At 38.2% G+C, this 13,042-nt stretch overlaps 1 protein-coding gene across 2 annotated transcripts; it reads left to right on the forward strand.

The window, feature by feature from the left end:
• The first annotated feature begins 832 nt into the window (after nucleotides 1–832).
• si:dkey-33i11.9 (major prion protein) lies at nucleotides 833–12,311 on the forward strand. Of its 2 annotated transcripts, XM_014340585.2 has the most exons (4): nucleotides 833–1,105; nucleotides 1,219–1,354; nucleotides 1,747–2,067; nucleotides 10,964–12,311. In XM_014340585.2, exons 2-4 carry the CDS (start codon nucleotides 1,229–1,231, stop codon nucleotides 11,120–11,122), a joined length of 606 nt encoding a protein of 201 aa, XP_014196071.1. In that variant the 5' UTR covers nucleotides 833–1,105; nucleotides 1,219–1,228; the 3' UTR covers nucleotides 11,123–12,311. The 2 variants fall into 2 exon arrangements, with proteins under 2 accessions (XP_014196071.1, XP_005943871.1); XM_005943809.2 differs by lacking the exon at nucleotides 833–1,105 and having other exon boundaries at nucleotides 1,112–1,354.
• Nucleotides 12,312–13,042: the final 731 nt, after the last annotated feature.

The following is a 13,042-nucleotide window of genomic DNA, read 5'->3' on the forward strand; positions in this document are numbered from 1 at the left end:
AGAACTCGACATGAGTCGTTCTTTTAATTAACTGTATGACAACTTCAAACCATAGGACCATAATATTTCTCAGTTATTCACATAAAGGGCTGTTTTCCAGTTAACTCGCAGTTTTTGTGAGAGACCGTCACCCCTGATTATGCCCACCGAGCCGACCCATACTATAGGCTCTATAGGTCCTGATTTACATATGTCCAGCCAGCTATTGAGACTGGAAATTAAGCATATTTGCATTCACAAAATAAAAGCGTACTGCGTTGAAGACCGTAAAGAAACAAGACGGAGACACCATTTTGGATGTGGAAATTATACGTGTTTTTGTGGCTATAGATAGGTATTTTCCGGGTTTTATTGTTGATATGTGTTTCGTGTGACCCATATAATCATAAGATTGGTTTGGTTAAATTGTACATGTGTCTGTGGAGGCTGAGGGTAAAAATAAGCTTGTTTTCATTCTATATTGTCTCTTCACCTGTTTCCAGAGCCTACATAGAAAAGCAGGCATCATCTCGTTTCCTAACAACCACCAACTAACGGACTAAAAATTACAAATTTTAAACATGTATGAACCCAAGACTTATCTTAAAGCATCACGTCACTTTAACTCCAACCATAATCCCTACCATGACAAGTCATGACGCACCCACTTTGCCTGGCAACCACCTAACGACGGACTAAAATTACATTACAGCAGGACCTGAGCATCGCAGGGGGACCTTTTGAAGCACATTGTCCTATGCATTTTTCCTAGGTGCGTGTAAATTACATTTATATGTTAACTATAAGGCATTTAATTTTGAAAACCATAATCAAATTCAAGTTGTGAAATCGAGTACAGACCCAGCTGTTTTTGTTTGTTTGTTTGTTTTACTTTTGTATTTTCAGTTTTCTCATTATGACCAATATTGATCAAGACCAAAAATACCGCGGCATGAGCAGGTACAAGATAAAATAAAACCGCGAATATGCTCCGCAGCTCTTTTAATTTGAAAGCGGAAGTGTGATATGCAATGCTCGACGAGGGGCTACGCTGACTGTCAAGCGTTTGGAATAGGACTACGACGTGTAGCGGACCGTGTTCAGCTGTAAAATTCAAAAGGGCTTGGTAAGGGGGAAAAAAAAGGGAAAAAATTATTAAATATTTTTAGAGAAGTAAGCTATACGCGAACCCGGCGCCAAAAAAACAAGGCTGACTTTCTTTTTTGTGTGAAAACCTAGAAGTTGCATTATGGATTCGGGGAAACACCCATGCGCTCCACCAGCGGGATGGTCCAGTGAAAAGTCCTCCATGGGCCAAGCGCCCCCTCCACCCTACCAGGACGACAGTAACCCTGGCCCTGGATATCCACTGCAGGTAACCAGCACATTTAAAGACACATTTTTTAAGACAATCTAAAAAAAGAGAGAGAGAGAGAGGTATTTAATCCAATAAAAACGTTAGTTATATTTTCTCTATTTACCTATAGACTGCTAAACAATGTTATTATGTAATCATGACTTTTCCCATCGGTTCGTTCGGTTGTGTTATTATGATATTCATCCTGCTGAGTTTTTATATATATATATATATATATAATATAGAGAGATCTAAAGACGAGGTAAGATGTACTCCTTCTATACTTAACCTCTATCAACAACAGTCTCGTTTTTCCATAAATCACTTATCCAACCCGTTTTTCCACTTCAACCACCTGTTTCGTTTTCACTGGAAATGAGTTGGTCTTATTTCACCTCTGTGTCCTGCAGGGTTATCCCGGGCAGCCTGCAGGAGTAGGATATGGACAGCCTGCAGGAGTAGGATATGGACAGCCTGCAGGAGTAGGTTATGGACAGCCTGCAGGGGCAGGATATGGACAGCCTGCAGGGGCAGGATATGGACAGCCAGCTCATCCCATGGGTGGACAGTACCCTGCACCTCAGCAGGGTACTGTCGTGGTCCAGCCCACAGTGTATGTGGCTCAGGGTCCTCTAGCTAACCCCGTCAATGACTACTTGGGCTACTCCATCTTCACCATGTTGTGCTGTTGCCTGCCACTTGGAATTGCTGCCCTTATCTTCTCCATCTTGGTGAGTCTCAAAAAAGAAAGTTTTTCATTCTTCATGGACTGTTGCACTGCAATAAATACACATCATAAAGCTGTTTGTTTAAGGAGATGAGATGATACCTAAAGAATTCCAAGAGTTCTAAAATGAAATGAAATAATAAATTAAATTTGTCATTAAGTAATTAAATTTGGGAATAAATAATAATTCTACTAATAATCAAAATAATAAACTCAAAGATTACTAATAGTTCTGGTGGCTTTCTTCCACCACTGATGCTTGTGGTTTCATTTATAATGTATTTTGGGAGACCTGGCTACATCAAGTCCACACCAGCACCAATTCAGTTGACTGTAACACTGCATCAACTCAGTACCTTGGATAATCTGTGTTGACTTGCTGTTAGATGTTGGGGTCTGTTGAAAAGCCACAGCAAGAATTTACATTTTAAAATAATTTTATGGTGCACTCCAGGACAGGAACCATGAAGTAATTGATTAAAAAGTGGAATATTTAAAGATATGTTTAATTAAACAAATTGAAATGTTAATTAATGAATGATAAATTTAATGTATTTATTTATTATTTACGCAGTTTTTTTAATTTTTATTTTAGCACATTTAGCCCTCCATAGTTTTAAAACATTCAGTATAAAGTTCATTGAGGTATTAAAGTAAACCATGCTGTTCAGAACAACATCTAACACCCACATGTTACTGCGTGGGAACCAGATTAGAGAACATGCTTAGGTTACCAGAAGGTGTAAAAATTTGTGCAGAGAAAAGGAGAAGTGAAAGATGCAAAGATGTGCAATAACTGTGTGACAAGAATTCACATGGAAATCAAAAAGACTAGGAGAATAAGTAAAGATGCCATATCCAATGTGGCACGAGAGATGAGAGCGAGATGTTTAAAAACAAAACAAAAAATATTGTACCCACAGTCTTGAGGAGGGGAGGATGGGTATTGCTTTTTACTTCCATCTGGAACGAATGGCTTTTTAAATGGTTGGTTTTGGACTTGATTGACCTGAATGTCTTTGCAGAGGGCAGGGAGAAGAGTAAGTAGTGGCTGCATTGGGTGTGGCCATCATAAAACAGCTGGCTGTCTTTTTGAGTCAGCAGGTGTGACTTTCACAGAGACAGAGAGAGAGTAGAGTAGATAACCCTTGTGGGAAAACTCAGCAGTAAGAACACGCTGGTGGTGAAACGCTCTGCAGTGCAAGGGTTTCACTTGCATTTGAAAGAAGGCAGCTGTAATTACCGGCGTAATTGAATATAGACCCACATAATTTCCTCTCTGAGGCACACAGTGAGCAGCAAAGAGGCGTTGTCCTGTAAAAGAGATCATCAGCAACAACCATCCCAGTTATTCAGGGACTAAATCCACCACAATAAGTGAATGCAATATTTACAGGCATGTCCTGCTGTAATCGTTGTTGCTGCTGACGTTGGGCTCTTTGTATTCTGGTAGAGTCGAGATTCTGGCTCCAAGACATAACTGTAGATTTGAAAAATTGTCATTTGAAATTAAGAGCAATTAAAAGAAAGTAGGTCTTTACTGAGGGGCTTTAAAGGGACAGAAAAAGAATTTCCGTAGGCTGCAAATAAAAGAGGTCTCAAAGTGAATCCAATGTGGAAGTTGCATTCTTTATACCAGCCAGCAGGGGGCAATTCTTATGTTTGTCGTAACAAATATTGTTATACAGGAATATATGGGGAAAACAGTCTACGGCTCCCTTTATCCATGGTCTCAGTAAAGCCTTTTCTGATGAGTTTATGGTCCCGGTCCCTGGTTTTAAGTGGTATTGAAAACAATATGATGATTATTTTGTAAAATATGGTCATTATTAGTGTCAAGAAGGGCTATAAAGCAGGATGTGCTTAAAGCCATTGCTTTATAGCTGTACTAGAACAAATCTTAGTTTTAGTAACTGTTCAAAGTTACAACAATTAGTCCAGGAATAGAAATATGGAGGTGAAAATGAGCAGAACAGCCCTCTTTAATGCCTTTTTTAACACGGTCTCATTAGAGTGCTACTGCATGCATGTTGTCTCTGGAAGTTGTGGTAGTTGATTCTTACAGGATGGAAAAGACACCCTTGCTTCCTCCATGTTTGTAGTTAAAGGCCAAAAATAACCTTACATTTTACTGCATTCGCAGAGACTCCTGCAGAGTATCACTTTTAAATAAAGGTGACTTCTGAAGCTTTAATGTAAATGTTTTTGCCATAGTGACTTGCAATGCACTTCTCTGTGACTGTGCACAATGTTTTATATTATGTTTATTTTTTCATCAGTATTCAGAAGCCTACAGAAACACAAAGCGTGCATATTGCCCTGCATTTTCTGGTTTGTTTTTTTTGAGCCTTTCTTGAGACAAAGAAAATAATAGATGAAAAAACAGAGTCATTAAGCTTTTAAGCTTTTCTAAATTTCCTGTGCTAGGTTTTGTTAATGTTATGGTTGAGACTACACATGTCATGCTGTGCTAATTATAACTCGCGACACATACCTTCCAAAGCAGCAGATGCTTCCGAGCTGTTATTTTTAAAATGTTACACATGTATCTTTCAGTATTTACATTGTGGTTGTCCACAGTTTCCCACAGTTGCTGTTGTGAACCTAATTAGAATAAAACTAAAACATTTTTTTTTACCATTACATGACATTGTAGGATTATTGCTTAAAAATAAATAAATACAATTTTTAAAAAGGCATCTACATTGACCAGTGCGGATTACATATGAAAAAAATTAGCATCAAATGCTGGGATACGACAAAGGCACGATAAGATCAACAAACTCTATTCACTAAGTTTATGCTTTAAGGCAGAAGATTTAAAATTAATCACTCAAGGCTTATTTAGGTAATTCTTTTAGCATTTAATAATAATAATAATGGGTTGCATTTCTATAGCGCTTTTCAGGACCCCTCAAAGCGCTTTACAATACCACTATTCATTCACTCTCACATTCATAAAGGGCACTTATGTAAGGTTGATGATTTGTTGCTCTCCCGAATCATGCATAGACATACTTTCAGTTCGTGCTGGAAGAACATGAACTCCTCGATGTCTCCCTCTCTGTCTTCCTCGTCTCTCCTGCAGGTTCACGCATCCTGGCCCTTGTTTTGTCTGTGCCTACACAAAGTTGGCATTATAGCAGCCCCACCTCTTTCCATTACTATATCACAGCCGCTGGGTCTAACACTTTGTCTGGTGTTGTCTTGTAGAAACAGTATCTCTGTGTTGGGGCTGGTTATTTTGGTCTACATTAGACATAATAATGCAGTTCTTCTCATAGACACTGGCTCTTTTGTCAAGCTGAGGAATTTCAGATTGTTGGTGATCACATGGTCATGAGGATCTCATCATTTTGGCAATATGGAGAATGCCCACTGATTTATTTTTGTTTTTAATCTGCCTCTGTGTAATCTGTGAATCTCTTAGCTTCAGTACTGACAAATCATTGAAACAGCAGTAAAACCAATTTTATGGCATTTACAGCAGCATGTGCCTGAAGACATGGTACACTTATGTCTTGGACCTGGCACCACCTGCCACACCACATGTGTGAGGTGACAGACACTGAGAGGTGCACAACCAGCGGAATAAAGACCAAAGGTTTTGGTGCACGCTGCTGTTTTTGAAAGCAACAACGCCAGTTGCAACGGGGGCTTAACAGCTTGTGGCTGGTTGTTATGAACAATTTGAGGTAACGGGTGATTCGTTGTGTTTCCATTCTTTCTAATGGAAAAATTCCGGGTTTTTCTTCCTTTTCTGTGAGCTTTTCTGAATTAATTGCTTTATGACAAAAGCACTGTGGAGCTTTCAGTAGCTCTACATGCCCCCGGGCTTTCCAAAAATCCCCACTTTTGTCGCAATCAGGCTCGAGCAGTCAGTTACCTCAGCTCAAGGGCATTCCCTGCTTTTGTGAAGGCATCACCAAACAGCTCTTTGTTTCCCCAAATGCCAGCATTTTCTTCAGAAGCCCTTATTTACAATGAGTGAACATTCAGATGAACTAATTCTTCTGCAGAGGGGTGATGTATTTTAACTGGAATTTAAGGTTATTTCCTCTTGCTGACCTTAAAATGTGGCATACATTTTAGTTTGTGTCACATTAAAATGTGATACAAATTTATTTTTGGTCTAACATGGCATTTCTTGTTACTGAACTGTCATGTTACGTATTGAAATCAAAGTGGAGACAGTTTTGTGTTTAACCACGGAGCTACAGAGAGCAACATAAAGGCAAACACTGGTCATTGGCTGTAATGTCAGGTACTCTGTAGCATCTGATTGAGCTAAATTTAAATATTAAAGTGCAAAATGTTTGATCAACACTAAAGAAAATTAGATTTGATTCTGTAAAAGGATCTTCATGTAAAACTGTCTGTAGTCACCAAAACCGATAAAGCCAAAGTAAATATTTGTTCCGACAGGACTTTACTCAGATCAGTGTGACCAACTACCTGATAGCAACAAGAAGCTGTTTTTTTTTTTTGTTTGGTTGTTTTGTTTTTTTACATTATATTTTTTTTCTAAAGAGAATTAACCACTTTTCTATCTGAACATTAAATTAAACTTACTTGAAACTGTTATTTGACAGATGTGAATGGCGTCTTTTCTACGTTCACTCGGTTAAATGAAATAACAGTTGATGACAGGAGAACTGTAGAAAGATGTGAAAAAGATCTAATGAGAGATTATTTTGTTTTCACCATGATAAGTGGTTAGCAAGACATTGATTAGAGCTGTGCAGTGAGGTAAGAATTCATCACTGAGTGTTCTGAATCCGGTTTTAACCCTTTCCTTTCTGATGTCTAAAACTTTTGGCATATTTGACTGTAAAAAGTTTATTTATTTAAAGTCATCGCTAACAAATCTAAAAGCAGGGCGACAGAGCAGTGCGAAAAGCACATACAATTGTCACTTAAGTAGACGCACAGGTATTTGTGTAGCACCTATTTTTGTGCAGTGTTATCTGAACCTTCACCTGCCACTTAGTTATAATAATAAAATAATTATGATAATGCAGGTAAATACAATCTTTATTTCAAGTTAAATTGCAAATGCAATGAAGAAAAAAACAATTGGGTTTTTAAAAGTTCAATTTGAGATTTTGTCGTGGTCCTGAGTTGACTCACTGGTTTTGAATACTGTTATCTTATGTTTTAGATTAATTCTTAAGATTTTCTTGTTCTTAGGGTTTGATTTCTGTTTTGTATTTTTAGCTCCTGTTCTGTGTCTCTGTGCCTGTCCTGGTCCCACATCTGTGTTCCCTCCCTGTTGCTGTGTCTGATGTCTTTGTGTTAAGTTTTCGTGTCTTGCGTTTGGTCTGCGTTGCTTCCTGTGTCTTGTTAGCTCTGATTTATTCCTGCTGTGTTATCACCTGTTCCCTATCCTCTCGTTGTCAGTCTGTGTATTTAAGCCTTGCGATTCTCTCTGTCTGTGTCACATCTTTAACGTCATCCACACCTTCTCCGTGTTGTGTCTCATCCCTCTGTGTTCTGGTGAAGTTCTGGTTCCCAGTTCCACTCTCCTAGTCTATGCTTCCTAGTTTTAGTTTCCTGAGTCTAGTTAGTTCATGTTTGAGGTTCTTGTTTTGTTTTTGTAAAGTTTACTTCTTACAAAGAGTGTTCTAGCAAATAACGCAACTGTTAGCTTCCTGATTCTGAGTACATTTAGGTCCACATCCTGCCCGCAGACAGATTTGTGATTTGGCAGATAATGAAAAACCCCAAGTTCTACTGTGGCGGCGTAGTGTGGGAAACAGAATCACTTTAGAGCTATGCCCAAATGCTATGGCTACAAAACAAGCCCAAATCATCACTCCACACCTCTGTGCTTGACAGTTGGTATGAGCTGTTTGTGTTGATATGCCACGTTTGGTTTTCCCCAAACATGGCACTGTGCATTACGACCGTAACAACCATCTCTACTTTGTGCTTGTCCATCCAAAAGACATTTTTCCAGGAGTCTTTTGAAAATTCCAAACCTAAGCTTTGTTGCTATCTTATTTTTAGAGAGGAAAGACTCTTTTTGGCAACCCTTCCATACAAGCTGTGCTTCTTCTAATTGTACTGTCATTGGCTCTTGAATTTTATTATTATTATTAATATTATTATTGTTGTTGTTGTTGTTGTTGTTGTTGTTGTATTATTAGTTTTTAATTTCTTTGAGTATTGAACAGTCTGACCTTTGGCCAAAAGGCTGTGAAAACGTTTTTTCCCATGACTCCATATATATCACAAGTATGTACGTGTTGGTACGTGTTTAACATAGAAATATGCTTCTGAGTTTCAACCACAAATACATAAAACTGTTAAAGAGCAAAATGGCACTCAACCCCCCTGCTGTTAGCCTTACCACAAGATTCGGATGGCTCACAGAGGTGAGTGACATTTTGTGTGGTTAAGATGTGTTGAGGATGTTGTACATGTTCCAGGAAATCTCTAAACTGTTGGTAAACTGTAGGTTGAAAAGACAGAGACAGAACAAGAACATCTGAACAATATTAACTCACTGAATAAGCTAGCTAAACTACTCTTTGCCCGTCACTTTGCTTTCATTTCATTGTGCCAAAACTATGCAGACTTTTTTATCAGCTGCGTTCAGCTGTGCTTGCTGCAATGTTACCAAATCCCATGCAGAAAGAAGACGAAGAAGCAGCACGGGCAGACACACTGATAACCCTCCATTGAGACGGCACACAGATTATACCGTCTAACCTACAACAAGGCAAGCTAGTCAGAAGGAAAGGAGAGCCGTGCTTTCAAAGAGCACTTTCTCGATTTTGGGACACTAGTGCATTAGTCTGTATAAGGCTGCTCTTTCTACAAACCAGTTTGGGCTGTGTTTTTATCAGATTAGTTTGTTTCCCTTGGGCCTGCTGTTCTGTTGAATGGACTGTCTAATCCTGTTAGCCAAGCTCCTTCCTACAAATAATTCAGCTGTAATATCACCATAAGAATATATTTTAATGTTTTATTCCTTGGCTTTTGTAGGAATTTTCTCCCCCTAATTGGCAGCAGAGATGACTCTGTGGTTCTTAAATGTTTGTAGGAAAACAGCCCTTTGCTTTCTTGTGTACAACCTCACTTGATGAGGTTGTGCTCGATTGCTAGTTGTAAGAGTCACTGAATGCAATGTGATGTTGTTTTTGTATATTGTGGCCCCTATTAGTCTTCAAGGCTTCAAGGTACTTTTTTAACTAATGGATTAGACAAACATTAAGCAGATGTCTCCTCAGCATTTTTAGTGGGAGCTCAAAATAAAGATGGAGGATAGGTGTGGTCCAGTCTAAGTACTGAATAAAGTATGCTAACAACAGCTGGTCTGTTGTTTCCTATTTTATTAAAAGTCCTGTGGTTTCCCACGTTGTCCCAACATGTCAGTTTAAGTTTTCATGTGGCCTAAAAGTTTTTTTTTTTTGTTTTTTTTAATGGAGTAAATATTGGATTAAAACTCTTGGTAAACTTCTATTTAAGAGATAAAACGATGGGAGTGCTTCATATTGCCTCAGTAAATATTCTGCAGTGTGGCTCTTAAACAGCAATTGCTCACAAATTACAGTTTACCCATAAGTAGTAATCATCACATAGAGTTCCTTCTCAGTGTGTGCAAATCACCGTCATGGGCCATTTGTTCCACAGTCTCAACAGTCAGCTTGTTTTCCGTAAGTTAAACGTTCTTGCCACACCTCTAACAACATAACAGTTGGTACAGTAATTTAGAGTGTTCTGTGCCATGATTGTTTGTGAAGAGTTACTGCTAAGCTTTTGTGTTTCTGAAAATGCATGCATCAGTTCCTCAATACTCCGTTTTCAAATTGTCCAAAGTGAAAAATAATCTTTGTTTACATCATCATTAAGAGGGAACAGGATGCAGGATGAGATGAGATGGCTGATGAGAAAAAATGAACTTGATGCATGTCCACTACAGAGTAATGCAGAGTGCAGAATCATAGGATGCCAACAATACTTGACAAAAGGGTTTGTACTAAACTGGAGAACCCAAAAATCCAACAAAGGATGTAACTAGAAACGTACATATGAGACACAATTTCTTTAGGCAAGGTAAATCTGAGGCACATTAGGAGGAGCAACAGGCAATTTGAAAGGAGGAAGAGGAAGGTGGGACTCACAGGAAACCAATGGGGAATGAGATATGGGAAAACATCACGACGGTTAGAAGCGACAATTGACTGTGAAAGTAAAACAGGAACCAAGCAAGCAATGCCACACAGCAATAGAAATCCCCACAGTAAACATGATGATAGAGGCAGGGGCACACGCACTAACACAAATCCAAATTAGGGAACACAGAGGGACACAACCAGTTCTTACCAGGATACTAAAGCCAAAATGTAACCAAAAACTCCAAATAGGGAAATGAAAACCTGAACCAGAACTCAGAACAGCAATACACATCCTTTCCTATCAGCCTACCTCTCTGACATGTCTTCCCAATGTGTTGTTTGTGTAAGTTTGGTCAGAAGGTTCCTTTGTAAGTGTGCATGCGCCATTAGCGTGCTGCCTGCTGTAACCTATAATTTCCTTCGGGATTAATAAAGTATTCTGATTCTGATAATCAAGCAGGAAAACTTGGTTTGGAATTCTTACTGAGATAATGTAAAACGTACTGGCTTGTGTGGCTATGCTACTTCTCATTCTTTTTATTATGTAATTTAATCATTTTCTTTACATTATGAATGTTGACGGTTGTAGAATGTCTCGATGTTCAAACTGCTGGAAAACATTACATCTTCCACACGTTTCCATTTTCAGAAGATCAGAGTATATGCTTTCTGGGTTTTTAAGCTCTAAACAAGTATCATCCTGTGTAGTGGAGGTCCAACAACCAAGAGCAGCAACAACAACCAAATTGCTTTGTTTTTCTTCCTTATCACTTTCAGACTCGGGAATCCAACCACGTTGGCGATCGGATGTCAGCGGAGCGGAGCAGCAGGACAGCCAGGACACTGAACCATGTGGCTTTGGGACTCGGTATTGCTGGCCTGATCCTCACAATTGTTTATGTGGCAGTTGTGATAAATGCCGTTGGCAAATACTGATTTAACATCTTTTCTATATTGCCTCTTCATGCTCAGAAACAGGTTATGTGAACATATCAGGAACATTATTGGCTTTCAGGGTGACGTTTTATTGGAAACTTTTTAAATTTGTGGCCCCTAATGTGCTGAAAAATCTTTGACGTTAACCCTATAATGGCATTTGTATCATATTTGCCCTCTTTCTCATCAACATAATCAATACCTTCCATAATTTTAAAATGTTATGGACAAAACTCTTTTTTAAAAGAGTCTAAATTTAACATTGTTGTTAACAAAAAATTGTCAAAAACGCCCAATGTATCAAATGTGATACAAAGAAAATATCTCATAAATATCTCATAAACAACATAATATAGCACAGAAAATGTGGATTTGGTTATAAGGGTTATTAAACATCTCAGTTCCAAAACAATTAGAATTTTTTCTGGTTATTTTTTGATGGGTTGGGTCTTACAGAGTTAATCAAATTATTATCAACAGTGATTGGCAATTTATTGTTATGATCTTGCTGAATACATCCAAATCACTGCAACCCATTACTCTTCAGCAGTGTGAAGACTAGCATCTATTGCCAAAGATTCATATTTACTAATCAGTTATTTTGCTTATGATTTGCTTTTGTATGTTATCACGCATCTATCGTCACATTTTTGACATGTATGGGCTTTTGTTTCTCAATTTTGATGCCTTATGAATGAGAGTTTATTGTGCTGTCATTACACAAGCAGAATTCATGCCATACAAAGTTTATGTTTCATGATTAAATGGCAAATGATTATCAAAACTGTATTTAGGTTGTGAGATTAAAGTTTGACTTTGAGTTTTGTGAAAGTATTAAAAGGCTAAAATGTTTACGAACATTAAAATTCCTCACTGATGGAGACATGTGTTTTGTCCATGCTGAAAAACAGTGGAAGACTGAAGTCTGTTGATCATCAGTTTTGCAATCTTAAACAGGATGTCATAGACTGTTTAGAGGAGTGCAAAGCTTCTCACGAAATCAGCAGTAAAGTAGAAACAGCTGAGGCATTATGAGGAGCAGTTCAGTCAGGCTCCAATTCGCTCTGTATTCAAACTTGTGTAGGTATCGCTGGTGTTCTGTTGCGCTCTGTGTTTTCTTTGTAGCCAATGCTTAAGACTGTATACCAAATTTCTTTATAAATAAAGTTGAAGTATGTCATGAGAAAAATGTTTGTGTTGTTTAATTGGATGAGTTTTATCAGACCAGTTTCAGAGCCTTCCCATAGAAACCTTGGGAACACAACTGTGGAATAAGTGAGTTTGCAGCTTAACTGTTGAATACATTATTTTACAGGTGTACAGGTGCATTTTAAAGAAAACTGTTTCTGTTAATACACAACTACAAAATTATTCCATTAAAAAAACAAAATGATTTGAGTGGATCTTATTAGCTCCCCCACCCCCCTGAAACCATAACACAAACCAGCGATGGGTTTTATTTTCCAATGTACACACGGTATAAAAACCTCAAGGGTCTGAGTGTCATTTGAGAAAGCATCGTGCCAAAACAACAAGTTTAGACTTGAGCGGGGCCTGCACTTCCACAGGTCCCACTGGTTTAGACTTATTTCTATTAACAAAGCAAGACAGAGCAGCTCAACCGGTTTTCACATGCTAGCAAGGGAAGGATCTCAGAGCAGCCCTTCTGCCCTTGGTGTCAGACCACTTCGAAGAACCAGCTTCCACTGCAGCCTTTTATTTTTGTGACACACAGTTTCAAATTCAAATTCAAATTTTATTTGTCACGTACACAGTCATACACAGTACGATATGCAGTGAAATGCTTAGACAACTGCTCGTGACCTAAAGAAAAAAAAAAGGAAAAGGCTATGAATAAGATAGGAAATAAATATAAAAAATTAAAAAGTGTAAATTTAACTAGGAAGGAATAAAATATAA

Source organism: Haplochromis burtoni, unplaced genomic scaffold (assembly GCF_018398535.1).
Source record: "Haplochromis burtoni strain Fernald_Lab_line unplaced genomic scaffold, NCSU_Asbu1 Contig_373, whole genome shotgun sequence".
Classification (NCBI taxonomy): domain Eukaryota; kingdom Metazoa; phylum Chordata; class Actinopteri; order Cichliformes; family Cichlidae; genus Haplochromis; species Haplochromis burtoni.